The 23,392-nt window shown below is 39.5% G+C and overlaps 1 protein-coding gene across 1 annotated transcript; it reads left to right on the forward strand.

The window, feature by feature from the left end:
* Positions 1 to 4,014: 4,014 nt before the first annotated feature.
* Positions 4,015 to 4,635, forward strand: LOC141651858 (uncharacterized). The gene has a single exon (XM_074459551.1). The coding sequence runs from the start codon at positions 4,015 to 4,017 to the stop codon at positions 4,633 to 4,635; it is 621 nt and encodes a 206-aa protein (XP_074315652.1).
* Positions 4,636 to 23,392: the final 18,757 nt, after the last annotated feature.

The raw sequence follows: 23,392 nt of genomic DNA on the forward strand, positions 1-23,392 counted from the left end.
AGTTCAATAATCTGGAAAGCCTTGCTGCATGCTAGAGATGAGTTCATTGCTCTGGCTGGCTCACTTACTAATGCCCAGAACTTGTTGAGGGACTGGAGCTCCACCGGTAAGTTGATGCTTCATAAAATCTATCCTATGTTTCATGGCAGACATCCTAACCTTTCATGGGCAAGGCCTCTCATGGATCATGTGGTGATGCCTAGGCATTCTGTTATTACAAGAATGGCAGTTCAGAATGGGTTACCAACTGTGGATAATCTCAACAGAAGGGGTCTGGTTATTGTTAATAGATGTGCGTTGTGCTTGGCTGATATGGAGAGTAGCAAGCACATCTTCTTTGCTTGTCCTTATTCGAATGAGGTGCTGTAGAGAGTATTGCTCTGGTTGGGCCTCACATGAAGACCCCTGTGCTTAAGACAAGAGCTGATAAAACTGTCTAGGTACAAGGGGAAGGGATGGAGAAAGAAATGGGCCAGATGCTGCATTGCTGCTGCTGTGTACCTTCTATGGTAGGAGAGAAATAGAAGGCTGTTTGATCACGGCTCTTGGTCTGTTGAGCAGCTGATTAATCAAATTAAATATTTTGTCTCCGTTAGATTATTTTCTAATGTAAGTGATTCCCTATTAGATGAGGTAGTTGATCAAATGATTTCGTAAATATAAGGAATCATTAGTGGCTTGCTTTGTAAGGAATGTTTCTTATTCTAATGAGAAGCTTATTTCTTCCAAAAAAAAAGGAAAGATTAAGGAGTCTTACAACCAAAGATTACACCTTTGAGTCGGATTGAGAAGAGGAGATTAGTTCTCCATGCTAGATCTAAACCCAATTAAAAGATGATAAATCTCCAAATTATAAATTAATTCTTCAATAATGCAATAGATGTGTTAACCTAGAGGAAAACACACTATGTATAGTCTAATACAACCAAGTATCCACGGGCTTTAGATGAGAGAAACCCGTAATACAAACGGAAGTAAACCCAGAAAACTCGCACGGTGCGAAATATTGGGGCAGGAAATTCGCACCGTGCGAGATCCTTGCTGATCTCTGTCTTCAATTCGTTTCTTGCTTACTTCTTGAAAGGCTTCTTCATGGTGCCTTTGGTGCTTGATCTTGGCCTTCCTTTGCTGCTTTTCTTGCTCCGAATTACCTTCAATTGTTCATTGATACTTCTTTGTTGAATGTAGTAACATTTGGTATTGGATTAAAAACATTAAAAATGCCCAAAAACCCTTTGCAAAATGCTACTAAATGAGCTCCAAATACAATAGAATGTAGGTAGAAAAGGGAGCTCATCATTGAGCGCCTGACTAAACTGGATTGAAATATTCAAATGATGGCAACGAATGCAAGTAAACTAGTACAAGATATAAGCATATAGGTGTAATGTGGTTGTTAATGTGAATACTAAAGAAGGCCAAATCACGGTTTCGAGTAAGATTGTAAAAATGGTGTTCACACTTTTTTAAACACTAGTTATTTGGTACGTGCTACGCACGTATATATTGAATGTGATTGTGATATATAAATATACATATGTTTATTTCTATATACATAGTTTAGAATATGCATATGTTTATTTTAGTCCAAAAGCATTTCAGTTGCAGAACAAAATAATAGTGTTACCAATTGTCAAGGTTTCTCATAGTATTACCAAGTAGAGTAATAGAGTATGCTATTGTAAAAACAAACCTACACTCCTGAATCCGTAGTAAGGCCATCAAAATAATAAAATAACGCCAAAGGACATCACCATTAAACGCGAAAAGGGCTAAAGATAAGAAGCAAATACAATTAATAGAAAATCACACACCTATTATTAGGACTTTAGGTGATAAAAAAATTTGTTCATATTAATTATGGATAATGATCAAAGGCTTCAAAGCTAAACAAATACACCAAACATAGAGAGTATACAATATTGATAATCAAATTATGTCGAAAAAGTGAACAAATAATTAAGTGAGATAAACAAATGTAATTAGAAAAAAAATGGACAACTTGCATAAAAGCAAACATATAATAATTGAAACTAGTTTTCAACCCGTGCAAAATTGCACGGGTATATTTTTAAGAACATTGATATAATGATTAACATTTAAAAAATGTTAACCAAAATATATGAATATTTTATATTCTATTTCTTTTAGTTTTATTTTTTTAGCGGTATTGATGAAATTCATTCTTTTTCCTTCTAGCGTTTAAAGTAATTTTTTGAGATTTTTTTATTATTTTTCATTATTCATAAAAAAAATATTAGGTTATTTTTTTTGGTAATAATTATACTTCATGAGAATCAAATGGTAATTTTTTATTTTTAGAATTAGAAAATATGTAAATCTGGTAATTGTATGCTTAAAAAATTATTTAAGATTGATATAACTACTCCGTAAATTTTTATAGCTATCAATTTTTAAGCCCTTATTCTATCAATTTTAATTTGTTCAATTTTTGGGAACATTGTATTGATATTTCATAATATATCATTTACTTAATATTCTTTAAGTTGTAAAATTGTAAAATTAAAAAAATAAGAATCATTATATAAACATATTAACTTATCAGATTTTTTTTGGGTGCCTATAACTTATCAGATTATAAACATGATAAATCTGTAACAAAAAAGAATTTAATTCAACTAAATGGCAAATGGGGCCCACGATTTATTTTATAGGAAAAAACAAAAAGGAAAACGAAAACTGCATAAGGTGACGTGGATCAATGTGGATGCATGAAATGTTTCTGTATTTATTAAGATAAGATGAAATAAGTAATAATTGAAATGAAATACCAAAGTAAGGTGAAATATATTGTTGGCCTCAAGTAGGATACTACATGATGACATTTGTCATTGCTTAGGATGAAATATTGACATCTATAGCTATAGTGGCATAAGATGTAAGTTGTAAAGGAAAGAGAGGGTAAAAATGTCATAAAAATACTACGCAAGGTTTGACAATCTTGACCATCTTTGCCAAGTTACGCAAAATGGAAGGGGTCACGCAAAGTCTTGTATAATTTGACCAGCATAGCCCTTTTTTATACTTCCTCCATTCTACAATAATCTACCCATTTGCTTTTGGCTCAACAACCAAGGAGAGTAGATTAGAGGCAACATGTGTGAATAATTAGCAAGTTAATGTGATGTGTTAAGAGGTGGGGTAAGTCTTAATATTCCCACCAAACACACATGTTACCCGGTTTTTTAGAGGGGGGGGGGGGAAATAGAAAGTACATGAACATCAAAACTCCCACCAATTTGCTTACTCCACCCGGTTTTTTAGAAAAAGGGGAGAAACAACATGAAACTTCAAATTTCCCACCAATTAACATCACATCATTACAACTTGCAAATTCTACAAATACTCAGTAATTTACATTCATCAGTAAACTAGGCAAATTACATCACTTTTACAGCCATTCTCTCCAATAAAAAAACCCAAAATAAAAAATCAAAGTCCAAAATTACAAAAATTACACAAGTTTCAGCCACAATACAATGAAGAAACCAAATCTCACTGACGATGAGAAGCATAGAGTTGTCTGTATGTTGTTTGAGAGCTGCAAAAATGGAAAACCAGAGCATGGTAAGATGAATGAAGTAGCCACCATATTCAATGTCACAAGAAAAAGTATATATAGCATTTGGACAGCAGCAAAAAAGCAGCGTATGGAGCACATACCCATCAATGTAAGGAGTAAAATAAAAGGAAAGAAGGGGAAGGAAAGAGTACCTTGTCCAATTGAGACCATTATGGGACTTGATGTGTCAAAGAGAACCACCTTAAAGAGGTTGGGAAAGGCAATAAGGCATTCACCTTCTACCTGCCATAGATGGGTTAAAGAAGGTTTAATAAAGTCTCACACAAACAGCATACACCTAGCATTAAGTCAAGACAATAAGTTTATCAGGTTGCACTTTGTAATGGGGAAATTGGTCTTTGATAGACTTAAGGTGTGTCATGTTCAAGGACATGAGTCATATTATCCACATAGATGAAAAGTGGTTTTATATGACAAATCCAAAGTGCAGATACTACATAGGCAGCAATGAAGCACTTCCATATAGAAGTTGTAAGAGCAAGAGATACATAACCAAGATTATGTTCTTGGCTGCTGTTTCAAGGCCCACATACAAGAAAAATGGCGAGGTTCTATTTGATGGAAAGCTTGGCATATGGCCATTTACTTATCAAGAACCGGCAAAGAGGAAAAGTAAGAATAGAAATGCAGGTACTATACTCACAAAACCCATTGAATCCATCACAAAGAAAGTTACCAAGGAAATGTTGATCAATTTAGTGATACCGGCCATTAAAGAAAAATGGCCAGCAACTGCATCAAAAGAAATAAGCATTCAACAAGATAATGCAAAGCCACACATCAATGGGAAAGATAAAGATTTCATAGAGGCAGCCACATCAAATGGTTTCAATATCAAGTTAAGTCAACAACCACCCAACTCCCCTGATATAAATATCTTAGACTTAGGTTTCTTTAGGTCTATACAATCTTTGCAAGATGAGTTTCCAGCTAAAACAATTGAAGAGTTGGTCAAGAATATGACTGAAGCATATGAAGCAGAGACATTTGAAACCTTAGACAATATGTGGCTAAGTGTCACGGTCCAGTAATTTTGCCGGATCGTGGCGCGCACCCTTGCCCGGCTCAAGGCAAGATGCAAGCGACAAAGATATTCGTACTAGTGAAGGATCGCTCACTAGCACGATACTCGGGTCTCGGCAACACTCGACAGGATTGCAACGAGAGCGTCAAGCACTAGTGTTTGTCAAGCATTAGGCATTCGTAATCGGTCTCGGGTGTGTGAGTCGGGATCCTAGTGTCGATCCCATAAACACGGCTTGTTAGTAAAGTGAAGGCAAAGAGTCGTTCACAACAAAGCAACAACAAGCAACACGAAGGCACAAGGTAGGAAGCAGATTTTCATTCACTAGTATTTCCTAAAGAGGGAAATTTGATAGTTACATCCTGGTAGCAGGAAACATTGAAAGTGTAGAATAGCGATATACCTATTTATGGAAAGAAAAGCTATACTAACTATGCTAAACTAGGAAAGTATTTACTAAAAATATACAAGGGAAATGAAATTACATAAGCATGAATAAATCTAAGGGTTCGAAGTGTGCGGATCGTCACACTCTCCCCCACCTAATCTTGTTGTCGCCCTCGGCAACGCCATAGTCTTGAATGGTGCTTCAGTGAGACATCGTGCTTGAGCCCTGGTTGTCCATGTTGTGTTGGCTTTCTCTGCACTGCGGCTTGTGGGCGAGCTTCTGACCACACAATGATTGGCGTCATCGTCCCTTCAAGGATAGGCTGAAGCTCCTTGACATAGAAGTTGCCGAACATCATGTTCTCCAAGTTCACTCCTCGCTCCTTGTCTTCCAGGAAATTCCACTTTGCCGTTGTCCGAGTAAACATCTCTCGGGGTCTCTCCAAACACTTTCTCCCATGGACCTTCCCCTTATCTATCTTCACTGCGGTACCTGCATTCAAGGACATGCGAGATCTCCAGGACGCCGAATCAGCATTTCGGCGCGGCCCCCTGATGGTACGAGGCCTTATCTCTTCTGGCCGATCGACATGAAACCAGGACGTCGATTCAGCATATCGACGCGGCCCCCTGATGGTACGAGGCCTACTTCTTTGGGCATCTCGGCCCTCATTGTCTACTCCTCGGTGAGGTAGTAGACTCTCCTTTCGTCCCCCAGGCCACTTAGCAGCGTAGTTAGCCTGGGTCTTGTTCGCTCTCGGCTCCACCGAACCTTTAGGCATTCTCCAAGGTCGCATCCCTTGTTTCGGCGTCGGTATCACCCTCATAGCCGAAATTCGATGCTGCCCCTTGTCTTCATCGCCGTCTACCGTCTTCACTACGATAGACCCCATTAGTAGCATCGATCCGTCACTCGGTTTCAATACTACCAATGCTTTCTGAAAGAAGCGCATCCCGAGTACTAACTTGAAGTCATCCAAATGAACGGTGGTGAAGTCGAGCTCCCCGCCCACTTACCCACTTGGACCGCGACCTTCTTAGCCACTCCTTGGATGCGTCTCAATTTCCCATTGACCGCTTTAGGGCACTGTTAGCATCCCGCGTAACTAGCCCCAACCGATCAGCTTCCTCTTTCGTAACAAAGTTGTGGGAGGCGCCCGAGTCGATCAAGGCTCGTGCTTGCTTCCCATTCACCATCAAGTCCACGTACATGAGCCCGTTGGATTTCTTGGCGCAGGAATCTTCGTACTTCCCCATCGCGCTAATCCTTTGAAGTGAGCCCATCCGTGGTTGGTCTTCACCATCACTCGAGTCTTCATCATACTCTTGGTGATAGTCGGCCAATGCCCCATCAAGACGTTCTTGAGCCCTTTTCGGCATCTTCTTGAACATGGCATTGAACTCCGCTTTGTTCGGACAATCGGCATCTTGTGAGGACCCTTGCACACAAAACACGCGAACGGTTTCTTCGTTGTGGAAGCAGTTGAGTTTTCCGCCTTCGAAGACGAGCTTGAGGGTGAGTTCGTAGTACTCGCCGATTGGGCTTGACTTCCTTGCGAGCGGAACCGACTGTTCCCAAATGAAATGGCGCAATTTTGTGGCCTTTGTCCATTGTACCCACTCTGTGACGCACCAGTATTCCCTGTTGGTGCCACAACTCTTGGTGCCTCTCGCTCCCCGTGAAAGTCGAGCAGGCGCTCCGCTGCCGACATGGACGAAGACAGAGTTTTGGGATTCTGCCTCATGACCTCCTGTTGTGCCCACCTCTTCAACCCGTCAATGAATTCGAATGTCCTGTCCGTCTCGGACATTTCGGTAATCTCGAGCATGCACGCTGAAAATTCCGTCACATATTCTCGGATTGATTTGGTGTGCTTGATTTCCTTCAACTTCTTCTGAGCAACAAACTCCGTGTTCTCGGGGTAGAAGTGATCCTTTAAGATCTTCTTGAAGTCGGCCCACGATGTCACCTTAATTAGGGGTGTTCATTCGCGGTTCGGTTCACCGAACCTCTAATTTAATTCGGTTCGCACACGGTTCGGTTCGGCAAAACTCCGAACCTAAACCGCACCGTTAGAAACGGTTATAAACGGTTCGGTTAACCACTTTAAACGGTTATTAGCGGTTCGGTTACCGGTTAACCGATAATCGTTCTATATTACTTTTTTTCAGTTTTCGTTAATTTTTGGGAATTTTTTCTAATAGTTTAATTAAATTGCATTATATATTATACCCAACAATAAAGTTAATAAGCTAAACTTTAGCATTAATCAATTTAAGAAATTTTAAATTTGGATACACTAAGAAAATTAAACGAACGAACAGTTTTTTAAATAATATTTTAATTTTTTGCTTACTTTTTTGTGAAACGGTTCGGTTCGCGGTTAACCGGTTATCTAAAATTGTGAACCGTAACCGAACCTTTTCCATAATAAAGTTAACGGTTCGGTTCAAAGAACCGCTTTGTCGAAATGGTTCGGTTAATCGAACCTTAAAAATGGACGGTTTTTCGGTTTTGCGGTTCGGTTATTGCGGTTCGGTTATTACGGTTCGGTTTATTCTGAACACCCCTAACCGTAATCGTGCCCGCATCGATTTCCTTGTACCTAGCCCTCTACCACATCTTGGCATCGTCGACTAGATACATGTTTGCCGTGACAACTTCCGCGTCTTCGTCGAGCCCACTTACTCGGAAGTATTGCTCCATATCGAAGATAAAGTTATCGAACGCTTTCGAATCCCTCGCCCCATCGTAGGTACGAGGTGGAGGTGCCTTCACCTTATGGCCCCCCCACAGATTTCCCGTCATTGGCCACCACTTTCACGAGCGTGGCGCAAGTGTTCTCTAACATCTCGACCTTTCAGTGGAGATGATTGATATCTTCCTCCCGATCATCAGGAATCACATCACTGATCGCTTGGATGCGGGTGTTCATCTCGTCCACCTTCGTCTCGAGTTCACAAACCGTCTTCTGCAACACCTCGATGCTCGCGGCCATCCGCATAACGACGCCCTCGAGTTTGGGGAGCTTGACGTCGATTGATTCCTCTAAGGCATCCACTCGATCCTCAATTGTTTCGCCCATTTTCTCGATCTCGATAAACAAATGCGGCGTGCAGAAACCCGTCCGAAGACCGGGCTCTAATACCAAATGTCACGGTCCGGTACTTTTGCCAGATCGTGGCGCATACCCTTGCCCGGCTCAAGGCAAGATGCAAGCGACATGGATCTTCGTACTAGTGAAGGATCGCTCACTAGCACGATACTCGGGTCTCGGCAACACTCGACAGGATTGCAACGAGAGCGTCAAGCACTAGGCATTCGTAATCGGTCTCGGGTGTGTGAGTCGGGATCCTAGTGTCGATCCCACAAACACGGCTTATTAGTAAAGTGAAGGCAAAGAGTCGTTCACAACAAAGCAACAACAAGTAACACGAAGGCACAAGGTAGGAAGCAGATTTTCATTCACTAGTACTCCCTAAAGAGGGAAATTTGATATTTACATCCTGGTAGCAGGAAACATTGAAAGTGTAGAATAGCGATATACCTATTTATGGAAAGAAAAGCTATACTAACTATGCTAAACTAAGAAAGTATTTACTAAAAATATACAAGGGAAATGAAATTACAAAAGCATGAATAAATCTAAGGGTTCGAAGTGTGCGGACCGTCACACTAAGCTTGCAAGCTTGTATGGTGGAAATTATGAAAAGAAAAGGTCACAATGACTACCTACTACCACACTTGGCCAAGGCTGTACAAAGAAGGAATGGGACACTACCTAGAGATTTAACAGTTGATGAAGACCTATTGAAAGAATGCATTCAGTTTTTAATTACAAGTGGATTAATAGGTGAACTAGATCAATTAATGTTGGACCTAGGCATTCAAGTTCCCTTTTGAACAAGTTAGGTTGTTGTTTGATTGATAAACTAGCATCAAGAAAGTCTTAAGCATGAAAGTTTATCGAGGCAAACATAAGAACCTATGAATGACATTTTGTAATGGACTATGAATGAACCATGTAAGCACTCATTTTGTAATGGACTATGAATGAAATTTCAAGTTTTTATGATTAATGCATTGTTACTCTCAGCAAGCAACTTTTCTTCATTGAGTAACCTGACCACATATAAATGCCTCATCAAGAGGAGACATAACATGGAAACTCAGAAATAAAAAAAAAACAAGTAACTCAACATGTAATGCCTCTTGGTGGCAGCAAATATGGGTCAGTAAACCTAAGAATAAGTTACCTCGACATGGCTACAAATAATGGTGCCATTACTAGCAACAACATGGAGCACTTATTTTAGGTTTCTTTGAGTATTGTCATTAACTATTGTACACCAACACAAAGACAACCTCTCAGTCAAGTGAAGACCTTCATTGAGGTTGAGTCTAACACCAACTTAGACAACAGCTAGATCATAGTGGATTGGCCCATGTTAGGAAATGGGTAGATTATTGTAGAATTGGTGAAAGCAAGCATACAAAACAGACTATCCAAACAAAACAGAGTCCACCAGACAAAACAGACTATCCAAGGAAAACCAGAGCATGGTGAAATGGTTCAAAAACTTAACACAATGGCCAACAAACTAAACTTGTTAACCCATACTCAAAACAGAATAAGCAGGCCAGCAACAACAGTCCACCAGAAATTCACAGTAAAACAAATATCCATTTTAACCCACAATTTGACAAACTAACATCAAAACCCAGCAACAACAGTCAACCGGAAAGTCACAGTAAAACAGATGGCCATTTTAACCCACAATTTCAGAAACTAACATCAAAACCCAGCAACAGCAGTCAACCAGAAATTCCCAGTAACACAGAAGGGCATTTTAACCCGCAAATTAACAAAACAACATAGAAATTCCCCTTAAATCTAAATCAGGCGAAAACATCATCAAAATCATAAAAAATCATCAAAATCAGGCGAAAACATCATCTAAATCAGGCGAAAACAGGAATTAAACGATTAAAGGAAGGGTATTAGAAAAAAACCTCCCTTTTTAGCAATTTTTATTCATCTTTTCTAAGCATCTCGCATAAAAAGCATTGAATTTCTTCGTCTTTGGTGACAAATCACCAGACTTGTCAACAGATTTCAGCATATCAGCATCAAAATCATAGAGTTCCTCAACTGCAGCATCAGATTACACAGAATAAGTCAATCACACAATAAAAGACACAAAATTTAATGAAAAAATAAATTAAATGCGAGATTAAGAGAATGATCTAACACTTCATACCTCTCTTTTGATCTTTCTTCCTCTTTTTTTCTAAAAAGTTGGTACAAAACCGGTTGAACTTCACAGAACTAGGTGACAAATCAGCAAATCTATGACATTCTGGAGAAATCTCGTTCTCTTCGACACATGCATGAACATATTTATCACCATCCAACATTTTCTCACCAGACTTAGTGAGATCCACGAGTATAGAATCAGGAACAACGGTGTTTGACTCCAGATATAACGGTGAGGTAGCCTCCGTGTCGTCATCAATGTCGGAATCTAGCAGTGAACCATAACCAGAGTACGTATCCGGGGCAACATGACCAACCCCGGGTACAAATAACAAATGATCCAGTGATGAATGATAGGAAGGCTCAAATTTGGGATTATTTTTAGACATTAAGAATAAGAAGATGGACGGAGAAGGAAGGAAGGTAGAGATAAGAATGGATGACAAACGACGGAACAAAAGAGTAGGAATTTTTAGGGTTTCAAAGGAAAGTTCTAGAAAGAGGGAGATAGTGTGGTAGGTTTGAATAAATGAGGGTAGAGAGAGGGAGGAAAATGGGGTATATGGGGGAAATAACGTGGGAAATCAGAAAAAAAAAGGAGGGAGTCATTAGTAATATAGGTTAGGTTAATTAAGATTAGGGGAATAGTTAGGTGTGTTAATTGTGGCATTTTTTGTAAATAATGAAGGGTAATAAGGATACTTTGGTCATTTTTTAGATCTATAAATAGAAAGAATAGAAATAGGTAGATCATTGTGAAATGGCCCAATAAAAAAAAGGGTTATTTCATAACAATAATCCATCCTATTGGTGGTATGCAATAATCACTCCATCCTATCAATAATCTCAATTAAATCCAACCTAAGCACCATACCTTCTTATAACGAACAAATTTGGTGATATTTTTTATGTTTATATGTATCAAATAAATCAAGATCTTGATTGACCACTTGAAAAATATTACACATAAACATCACAAATATCATCTAGGTTGTCCAAAAACTATCAAATAATCCAATAAAAACTTAAAAAAATACAAGTTGGATCGTTATTAGAATGCATGGTGTTTAGGTTGGATTTAATTGGGATTATTGATAGGATAGAGTGATTATTGCAGACCACCAATAGGATGGATTATTGTTATGAAATAACCCTAAAAAAAATAGGTAGATTATTGTAGAATGGAGGAAGTATAAGGTATATGAAACAAACAAATGCTTTTCTATATATGTAAGAGTCTTACTTGTTTATCATATCCACATTTGGCTTAGAATTTGACTCATAAAGACATACAGTATAGTCATATTGTTGGATACCAGCCTGGCTGACAACAACGCAGGGATGGATGACGTGTTAAGTGAGCGATGAATGAAAACAATTATTGGACACATGATCCAACGTAGCTCCTAAGTTGGGCCTATTTACTTTCTTGCATGACCTAGGTCTTACGTTGTATATATAGAATTGACAGCCGTACAATTGTAATCACAATTGGTCTCCCTTGTGACGGGTTACCATTTGTGGCGGATATTTTGTGAGATAAAATGGTAACAAAATGGGTTATTGGAGAAAGGGGACCACATGAATAGTGTTGCAGAGAGAGAAAAAGTGGGTACTTTGTGAGGTAAAATGGTATCCGTCACTCAAGAGTGACGGATATGTGCCGTCACAAACAAGAATTTGTGTTGTAAATTGTAATCATCACAAAAAATTATATTCAATACAAATCATCTCATTCAACTCAGTTATTCAAAATACAAATTCCAATGGAAAAACAACACAGAATTTATCATGGTATTAAGAGCAGGATATATCATTATACAGGTGATATTTTTTACACTTAGTTTTTCCTCTACATTTTACCTTCTTGTGTTGTTTTTATCTATCAAGATTACATCTTTCGTTTATAATGAATGACAAAACCTGAAGAAAACAAGGATACCAAACCTAGTTGGATGACGGACAATAACCATCCTCTATTTGTCCATTCATCGGAGAATCCTTGGCAGTCATTGGTTTCCCAACCCTTCAAAGGGACTGGCTTTGGATATTGGAAAAGATCTATACTTATTATAGCCTTGTCCGCTAAAAACAAAATAGGCTTTATAAATGGAGACATATCCAAACCTAGAGAGAGGCATCCCGATTATAATCAGTGGCGTAGATGTGATGCATTAGTTACTTCCCGGATGAGGAAATATCTGCTACCATTATCTACTATGAGTCAGCTAAGGATATTTGGGGAGAAATTATTGAAATATATGAGCAGTTTAATGGTGCACAACTGTATCAGGTTCAGTCTCAAATAAATGATACTCCCTCCGTACCAGACCAAAGGTAACACTTACTATAAACGGACGTACCACACCAAAGGTAACATTCCTTATTTGGCCCACAACATTACCAAGTTATCCTTATACCCATTTGATATTTACACAAAATACCATTAGGGCATTAGCAATAGATGAACCTCTAAGACACTACTACAGATACAGGCTATAACAACGGTCAAAAACCGTTGTTATATAAAAAAGCGGACGTTGTTAGCGTCCGTTGTAGAAGGTTTTAACAACGGTTGGTTTACTTAAGGAAACCGTTGTTAAAACTATTAACCACGGTTTTATGTATAAAAACCCGTTGTGGAAAGTGTGACTCAATTTTGGGGGGAAAGTTATAACAACGGGTTTTAATATACAAAACCGTTGTTATAACTAAAGACAACGGGTTGTTTGTAAATAACCGTTGTTGTTTGTTCTTAAAAAATAAAAAAATTAAATTAAATATTACTAGATGCATGCATAATTACTACTGTTAGAATTCCAATGCATGCATTATTACCGACATCATCATATACGTATGAAGCGGATAATATGGAATGAGAAGGGTTAGTAATAGGATTTGAATAAGCATTATTGAGAGAGATGATGATGATTAGACAACTTCCTAACATATATATTAATTAAAAAGCAATTAACTCAACCCACACATTGCTTAGTATAAATACATTGCATATCTCAACTAACATTTCCATTATCTCATATATTCATCTCCAAACTCTAACTGTTAAAACAAACTCTACTTAATCTTTCAAATCAAACTCAAAAAACTCTAAGAAAATGAATGATTTCATCCTAAAGACTCTTACCATGATCGAGAACAACAACAACTTCATCCGCCGGTTCCTCCATATTGAGGAAAGTTTCAGAAGCTACCTTGCGGAAGCTCGATCCGCATCAAGCACGCCAAAGAAGATGGCTTGACGGAGGAAAAGAAGCGATTGCGGCTATATGACGATATAAAGAATCACGAAACTAACCTCCAAATAGCCAAGGAGGAGAGGATGGGATACGATAGAGCACAATAAGATCCTCCATGAAAATATAAGAATTGCATTTTTACATATGTAATTTTTTTTTTTTTTAATTTATGTATTTATAAATATATATATATATATATATATATATTAATTATGTTTATCTTACTTCTTCATCTTGCTTCTTCATTGTTTTAATAACTAATTATGCGAACAATACTTAAACAAATAACATAATGGTCGATAAAAACACATATATGCAAAAGAAATAAATAGAAAAAGAAAATAATGACGATGAAACTAATAAAGTGATTTACGAGATTTACCCGATAAATACGTAACGTAATAGACGATGAAATCACAATGACGGCGAGAAGATAAAGCGGCGATGAGAAAGAGAGAAATAGAGAAAGAGAGAAAGAGAGTGTGTATGTGTTTTGTGTTTGTTTGTCTTCTGTGTTTGTGTTTGTGTATTAAGGGTTGTGTTTTGTGGTTGCAGCAGATTGTTTTGTGTGGTTTATAGTATGGAAGGTATTGACAACGGTTATTAAACAACAACCGTTGTGAAAAAAGTTTTAACAACGGTTGTAAAAAACACCCGTTGTTAAATAAGTTTTAACAACGGGTTTCAAAAATAACCGTTGTGATTACTTTTCACTAACTTTGCGCCAAATTATTAACAACGGTTCTGCATGTGTGACCCGTTGTTAAAAATAATAACAACGGTTTTTATAACCATACCCGTTGTAATTGATTTTAGTAAAATTCGCGCCATACATTCTACAACGTCTATTGTGATTTTCGTGAATAATCGTTGTTAAAGGGGCGTTGTAGTTGCCTAAATTTGTAGTAGTGAGAGGTTTGTTCTCATGCCACATGAGCTAATTTACAAACTCATTTATCTACAAACCTCCTACCAACAACAAATAAACCTCTTCAAGGTTCATATCATGACCCACTATACTTTTTCTCCTCTCACATTCTCTCTCCACAAACCTGGTTACTAATTTGTAACCCCTTTCATCCATGAACCTCAACACTCATCACCAACAATAGAAGGTTTGTTGACAAACCTCTAAAATGTTGGACATGTCATCCTACAAACCTCTTGATGAACCTCTATTGCTAATGCCCTTACATACCCCACCTACCAACCCACAATTAAACTCACAATTACATACCCCACCTATTTTTTCCCTCTTTACCCTTACTTTTTCCACTTTTTCTTAAATACTCCAATTTTCCCTACGTTACCTTTGGTGTGGTACGGAGGGAGTATTTCACAAGGTTCTGACTTCATTTCCACCTATTACACCAAACCCAGAAAGACATGGGAAGAATTGCGTAGCATCTGGTCTGTGCCACCATGTACATGTGGGTGTAATTGTGGTGCTAGTGATGAGGTGAGTAGGCATGAGCAACATCAAAAACTCATTAAGTTCCTAATGGGATTGAGTGATTCATATAGCACTCAAAGAGGAAATATACTCATGATGGACCCTCTTCCAACCATCAATGTTACATTCTCTCTAATGATTCAAACACTAGTAGAAAAATCTCTTATGGTGGCGGTTATAAATGCCCTTTTGTGGCGGTTATAAACGGTTCAAGGTCGACAAATTCCATCAGTTGCTTCGAGTCCAGTACGACTATATCAGCTGATGCGCCCATAATTTCCTCTTCAATGTTAATCATGACTACATCCCCTCTAGGTGACTTCTTTACAGCCAGGTTGTGCAAAGCCTTCAACGAAGTAGTTTTCATTTTTTGCTTATATGCACACAATTCATAATAAGAATCATATATAAGCAGGCTTGACTGCAACAAAAGTAGATGACTTATATTGTATGTCGTGTGGTTTTGTTTTTAGGGAAGACGTAGTCCTTTTGGTGACTTTGTCTGTTGACGTAGTAGTAATAGCTTTAGCTGCCGCTATGGCTTTGCTTAACTTCTACAAATGTAAAGATTAAAGTACTTACGATATGTTAATATTCGTACCCTAATATATTTAAAGAACAAGTAATTATTAACGTCTGCATATAGCTACCACGGGGATGACAACATTGATGAGGTTGTCAGGCCATTGCACATAGGAACTTAGGGCTTCTTTCAAATAAGTGACCTCCTCATTAGGAAATGGTACTTTTACTTCCCCATACTCGTCTTTATATAATTGGGACACTTCCACTTTCCTGCATTTGTCACGAAGGGGTATACAATGAACCTTAACTTGTTGAAGCCAGTCGTAAGCAAACACGTATCCTCTGGCAACAACAACTTTCTGTTTCCCCTGTAAATAGAATAGACGACAAGCCACCTTGCAATCGCCCTTCACGACAGCTTTAATCAATTAGTACACATACATGCACTGCCTTTAATAAATTTCATAAGTAAAAAACGTGTATGATATGAGATAATGGGAAATATAGCAAATCAACCCCATAAGTTTGATGTTATGTTCAATTAAGCCCCTTAACTTATAAATGTAGCAAATCAGTCCCATAAGTTTCTCTCAATGTGCAATTAACCACATATCTTATTTTTAAGAATGAAATTTACATAATAAATATTTTAATATTATTGAAAGTTAAAATTATTGATTAAAGATTAATCCTAGGATTCCTACTTAATTAGAAAGCATGTTCAATTTTTTTTTTTTGGTGAAAAAAATATTCATAATATGAGACTTTTTAGTCAAGTTACAATCAAAAGTCACATGATCAAATTTTTGTTTATATTAAATTTGGTTCTTATTTTTCGTTAAATATGTAAATATTGTATTTAATTTTTATTAGATATATTTAAATGGTTTTTGTAATATAAAATAATAGGTTTTAGTTTAAAAAAATGGTAGAAAACTTGATTTGTGCTTAGTTGCACATTTTTGGAAACTTATGGGGCTAATTTGCTACAAGTGAAACTTAAGAGGATGATTTGCACATAGTACATAAGTTATGAGGGTAATTCGCTACATCCCCGTATGAATAATTATAAACTAGCAGCTATTACCTTTTTCGGTGATGAGAAGAACGTCTGATCATCAACTACCTCCACCTCATCCTATGTCACGGCCTTCCTGGCTTCCTCTTCCTCTTCAACTGGCTGATATCGATCCTCGGCTCCCACCTCAGTTTCCTTTGCCATTTCCTTCTCCCTTGCCATGTCCTCCTCGGCTTCCTTTAGTACATTAACACTTGTCCATATAACACGTACTGATTTTCCAAATCATATCACACATTGTATATAAGACATAAATATTATTACCTCTTTTTCCTCCTCCTCCTCCTCCTCTGCTTCCTTTATGACTTCTTGAACCATATCCAACTCTTATTCTAATGGCTTTTTCCCAGTTTCCACCATTCTCAGCATCAACCTGGCCATTTTCTGTAGCTGTGTAGTAGAAATTAATGTCAGCATATATAGTTATAAATTATGTTGAATCAAATACAGTATTTATATGATTACCTTCTTGGAATCATCACGACTCATCATCCTTCGAGGAGTTTTCCCAAAATACTTAGTGATACCAACATGCGTCGATACCCCTCTCACACGACCTGGATGCTCTGCTTTGCCGATTGCCCTAGCAAGAATGTCATCACGTCCTTGAGGCTTCCATTTTCCTTCCTCTACCTCCTTCTCACAGATTCTCTACATACACAAAAAATCATTAAGCAACTAAATTTTATTTAAACTCACAATTATATAACTCCGACCACCAGTGGTAGGAGTGACATATTAAGTCAAACTTACAATTTTCTCTTTGATGTCCTTATAATATTCAGTTTCTTTCTTTCCATTCTTAGGAGTGTGAGTGTATGATCTTCCACCCAAGCGCCGTGACGACTGAATTTTCCAACCTTTGCCTTCAATTCATTCATCACATTGATATCCTCTCAAAATATGTATGATTACTATGAACATATATAACATCCGAATAAAACACCTAATAGTCTAATACTATAAGAATTATGTACTTACAAATTTTATCTTAATCAATCTATAACCACCTCGAGAGCCGTAAAAAACGATCTTTTTCTTTGAAATGTTCGCCATGTTCCTCTTACTCATAGCCTTCATCAAATAAATTGTATCGAGAAACGTAAGCATGACCAAATACTAAACTAAGTATACTTCTTTAGTTATTAAGTTACCTTAAACTTGTCAAACTGCCTCTAAGCGATATAGCTATCCCAATGGTCCTGACTGACATACGAATACTTCTTTATTGATGGTTTCTTGTTCTTCTCCCCGGTTTCCTTGTTGTGCAAGTGGTTCTCAACAATCTTTAACTTCCAAGATCTGAGGGCTTCCCCTGTCTTTTTTTTAAGGTACTTATCATACTTTCGGGGACAACGTAAGCTAACTGTATATATGATGAGCATAGTTGGTTTTTTTCGGCTAATATACATATCAAGTAGTAACGTAATTTCAGCTAAAGCATTTATTATTGTATATACATACCTTTATTCTATTTATTAGCATGTTGTTCCGTACTTTATTCGGTTCACTGATATGCGGCGTACCGAGAGGCACATATTGTCTTACATAACAACTAATCCAACTCGCAAAATACCCGACATTCTCACCATAAGGCAACCCCGTATCTTTACCCCATTGTAATGGATTAGGTATCTTTGAATTTATTGCTTCTAGGGAAACCCTGTGGCGCATCCGACTCGCAGTGAGTTGCAAATTATTTTCATCACCTGAGTCGTCGCCTGACGCATTTTCATCATTTCTTTTCCGCTTTTCGACCATATGTAAAGCAGAAATTAATAAACAAATAATAACAATGCATACTTATAACAACAAACAAATATCTAGAGTGGAGGGTTTATTACTTCTTTAAAGAGGAGAATCCGGGTTGATTTGGTGGCGACAATGTCGATGACGATGATGACGGCGACGGTGATGGAGTAGGCTGGTGGTTGAGGGGAAGCTCAGTGTTTGAGGGTATTATGTGGGGGATGGGAAGCTCAGAGTATAGTGTGAATAATACAACACTTGTAAGACCTTGTTTAATGGAAAGTAATAAATACGGTATAAGAAAAACCGTTGTATTTTGTTTACAATCAGACAACGGTTTTGTTTGAAACTGTAATTGATTAGTATTATCTACAATGTGATAGAAATAACCGTTGTCTTAAAGCTTTTCATTTTGTTTGATTTTACCGCCAAGAAATAAAGCATAATTTTTATATAGATAACAATGGCTTGAACCGTTATAACTGAATACATCCTGAACAACAATTTAGGTATAACCGTTGTATTTAATATTTCATTTTGTTTGATTTTACCGCCAAGAAATAAAGCATCATTTGGTACGATTTTTCCCTAACCCGCTGCAATAGCAGAAAAAGTTTACAACAACAGTTTGATATATGCCAGCTAATTACAATATGTTTCTCAGAAAATCTTGTTTATTTCCATTAATTTAAAGGATTACAAGTTTACACATAAAGAGTACAAACTAACACCATACATCATAAACTAGATAAATAACAATTAGAAGAAAAAATTTGACCAATAACTTAAGCCATGCCTCATTATTTTTTTTAGTTCTACGATATCCATGGTTAACTTCTTGGATTCTTTTTTTTGCCACCAATATTTCACTGCCATTTCCCCGCTTCGCTTCTTCAAGTTGATGTAGTATACTTCTCACTTGAGTAATCTCGATATCCATGCCCTTTTTCACATTCACTAACCTGTTTATAACCTTCCTCTGCCACTCAGTCATTGGTTCATCAACCCGCTTGAAGTAATTGCATCCACGCATTTTAGTCTCGGGATTATAGAATTTGCAACTAAGAAACTTTCTTCCCGGATTTTGCAAAGTCCAAGAAGTCCGCAATACTACTGGAACTGAGCAATTACATGTCCCTGTTGAAATAGAGGAAGAAGAAGAGGTACCACTTGACATAACTTGAGTAATAAGAGAGAGAGAAAGAAAGAAGGGTGAATGAAAAAAAAATAATTGTGGTTAATAAAGAGGAAAGAAAGAGTTTTGGAGGGAGAAACAAAAAGGGGGCCAAAAAGTGGAGGGAAACAAGTAAATAAAGGCATTTTAGATTGACTCAACTTCTCATTCTATTATTAATGACGGCGACGACTGTAATACCCTGTATTTCATAATTACATATTTTATATTATATTGTTTATACGAGTTACACATAATAATAATAATAATAATAATAATAATAATAATAATAATAATAATAATAATAATAATAATAATAATAATAATAATAATAATAATTGTTCCGGGTGTAATTCCAGAGCAGATATTCGTTACCACCCGTTGCTTGTAGAATGATGTCCTTGTTTGAATCCTTCTTGTCTTTATCGTTCCTCTCGGCCTCTCCTGCAACAATGAACGAACTGAGGGCTTGGCTTTGTGCCAAGCGTACTCACTCCGACGCTCAAGTCAGTAACTTAGGGGATAAGTTGTTCCTTGGCTAAATGTATATTGTAGAGAGATAAGGAAGATTATACCAGATGAATAGTGTTTCTTAGGTTAAGATGTAGATACTTTCCTCAATGAAGGTTGAGGAGTATTTATAGACTTTCACCTTTTGTCACGTAGTGGCCAAGTGGCCAAGTGGCTAGCAGGTGGAAAGACTGATCTACCCCTCGGTCGAGGGACCTATGGCAGGCCGGCGGGCCCTGTTGACTCACCGCCGAGGGGTCTTGGATGTGAGCGCGGGTATGTGCCCCCCGGCAAGTTGCCATCCGAGACCAGCCGACAGCCGATGGGTCGATCGGCTAGGTTGCCTAAGCCGTTGACTTCTTGTGGATATCTTTGAACTTTGTTCAATATGTTGACTTGGTCGGCGGGGCAGATTATGCCCCATCAATTTGCCCCAGCGTAGTCTATGCCGTGGTATGGGCTCCGATGTACGTTTGAGCGTATATTCTGCGCAAGTAATTTGTAAAAATTTTCAGACGGCTTCTGCGGGCGGCTTCTTTTACCTCGGCTACTGGTCTTTCTTAGGCCGTACCATATCCCCCCTCCACATGGATGCGTAAAGGGCATCCGATGTGGAAAAGAAAGTGACGTTGGCCGAGACCAGGGGTTGAGAGAGCAAGTTGTTTTTGATTGCCCCGCCGGCGCTACTTAGCTTGGTTGATCATGTGGCCGGCGGAGAACAGATGCTTGGGAATTTGTTGAGGAAGGTGGATAGGCGGAGAGATACGAATGGGCGTGTTGAAGACGCTTGGTCACTGTTGCATTGATTGACGTTCGACTGTTGCAACGATTGACATCCCGTGGTTGCATGTCCGACACGTGTCTGCACGCTGATTGGTTGACGCTTCATGGGCTTTTCCCTATAAATAGGGCAGTTATTCCGTGAAATTGGCCACCAATTTCATTCTCCAAAATTTTCTCCTCTCTAAACTTTCAAAGGCTTCTTTGTCTTCTATTTCTCAGAGTTGTTACTCCGGCGAGTGTTTTTCTTCAAGGTAAACAAACAAACTTTCCAACTTCTTAACTTTGTAAGTTTTTATTGTAAACATGTCTTCGCGATCTAGGGCCTAGTAAACCGGCGCCGGGGGGTTCCCCGTCGCGTCTTGATGAGGGGGAGCAGTTGGACGCCCTCCTGATAAGGCCTGGGGGCCCTAGGTCTCCTTCTCCTGAAGTCGATCCTCGGATTTTGGAGGAATGAGAGGATGACTCCGATGTCGATGATGACGCAGACGATTTTGGTGATGATGCTGAAAAGGCTCGTCCCAAAGAGGGGAGGCAGTACGTTATGGATCACGGTGACGTCTGTAAGGTACGCGTTGACCGAGCTTGGACCCATAAGCTGGCCAGTTGTTCCGGTGAGAAATTTTTCGAGGGCCATTTCTTCTTTGGCAGGGGATACAAGATTGTTATCCCTGAGGAGGGTCAGGCCGTCTGTTGCCCCCTCCGCCGGCCATACGGGGCGTATACATGCGACACTTGGAGTACGGCTCCGGTTTCGCTGAATGAGTACGTCATGGCCATCATTAAAGCTATGAACGTCGCTGTGGCCCAACTGCATCCGTTGGCCATGAGGACGATAGTCGGCTTTGTGTGGCTTTGTCTCTTCAAGGGGGAGGCCCCGACGGTGAATTTATTCCGCCGGCTTCATTATCTCCACGTCAATTTCTCGGCGTCGGTTGGTACGGTGTGCACACGGAGAAAGGTTATGTCTCTGTTGACAAACTTACTTCTTGCAAAGACCGGAGAGATCGGTGGGTGTATGTTAAGGTCTTGGGATGACTATCCGCTGCCCCTCTCCTTTCAAAGACCAAGTGAATTTGCGGTGTGAGACTAAGGCGGAGCATGACGGATGGGTCGGTAGGAAGAAGCTCAAGATGGATGCCGCAAGGTCCTTCTTAAAGAGGATGAGAAGTGGCGATGAGGCTTTTGAGGCGGACAAGGGTGGGGTGCCGAAAAATGGATTCCCCAACGCAGATCATTCTTCGGATGAGCCGCTCTGCCATGTCGGCCTCATCCATAGGCCCGGCACGGGGTGAGTGGGGTCGGTATGAGGCCCATCACCGCTCTTAATGTTCCTGTTTTTCGAACTTCGATTTATTTCTTCTACTTAATTCTTGCTTTTATTTCTTTCGCAGACTACTTTGGACCGGATTTGTCTGAGGATATCCTCCGGAGAATGGGGCTGCACAAAGACAAAATCGTTGCTAACTTGCATCCCAAGGCTCTGATCCATGACCGTAGGACGTCGCCGAATGATCTTATGGACCAGCAGCTGAAAAGTTTGAATGTGGTGGAGGCCCAGGCGAAGGTTGTAAGCAACATGCCGCGCCACACGCGAAAAACAAAGCCTTCGGCGGTGATGGCGTCGACATCGGCTCCGCCTTCCATCCCCCCTGTTCAGAAGGAGACGGTGGAGATCGTTTACATCTCCAATGGGGATGACTCCGATGAGGAGGAGGGGTCTCCCCTTGTCCGTAAAAGAAAGCAGACAACCTTTGCCGTTGCCGTTGCTTCTGCTGCTGACGAGGAAATGCGCCCTTCGGCCAAGAAGGCCAAGCACGGTATTGATCTATCCTGTGGCTCAGACTTAGCCGGTTCGTTAGGCGCTGCCGGTGACAGGCTCTCCGGCATGTCTATGTATGTTGATACTGATGCTTACTTTAAATTTTGTAGATCAGCCGCTGTCGGCCGCCGCTCTTGTTGAGCAGCAAGTGGAGGAGAAACCGCGCAGTGGTGATCATAACGTCGCCATTGACTCTTCATCCCGAAGGTTTCCCTTTCCGACCGCAGTGGTGATCATAACGTCGCCATTGACTCTTTATCCCAGAAGGCTTCCCCCTCTCAGCTTGTAGCGGAAAGCGCGAGGTTGATCAAGAGACTGGCGAGGTGGAACGAGTTGACCGGTGCTCGTATCATGGAGCAGGAGAAGGTCGTGGCTCAATCCGCTTTTGAGCTTAATGCCACTAAGAAGGTGGCCGCGAAGGCGAAGCTGGATCTTCTCAATGAGCAGAGGCTTAGGGGGGAGGCCGAGAAGGCGCTCTTGGCTGAGAGAAAGCTCAGGGAGGACGCTGAAAAGGAGGTCCTTGCTGAGAGAGCCAAGGCCGAGACTGCTGCGGCCGAAATTGAAAAGCTGCTGGCGAAGTGTGACCTTGTTCAGAGGCACGCCGACCTCTATTTCCAGCAGAGGAATGAATTCAGGGAACGGTTTCAGATCCAGGGGAAGGTGATTCGGAGCAAGGAGGCCATCATAAGGCAAAAGGAGGACGACATTGAGATGCTCCAAACCAAAATGCTCCCTGACATGTGCTCCGAATTCCGGGATCTGGCCGAAGAC

This window comes from Silene latifolia, chromosome 4 (genome assembly GCF_048544455.1).
Source record: "Silene latifolia isolate original U9 population chromosome 4, ASM4854445v1, whole genome shotgun sequence".
NCBI classification, from domain to species: Eukaryota; Viridiplantae; Streptophyta; class Magnoliopsida; order Caryophyllales; family Caryophyllaceae; genus Silene; species Silene latifolia.

Coding starts and splice junctions, on each gene's coding strand:
- LOC141651858 (XM_074459551.1), top strand. CDS start 4,015: ATGACAAATCCAAAGTGCAGATACTACATAGGCAGCAATGAAGCACTT.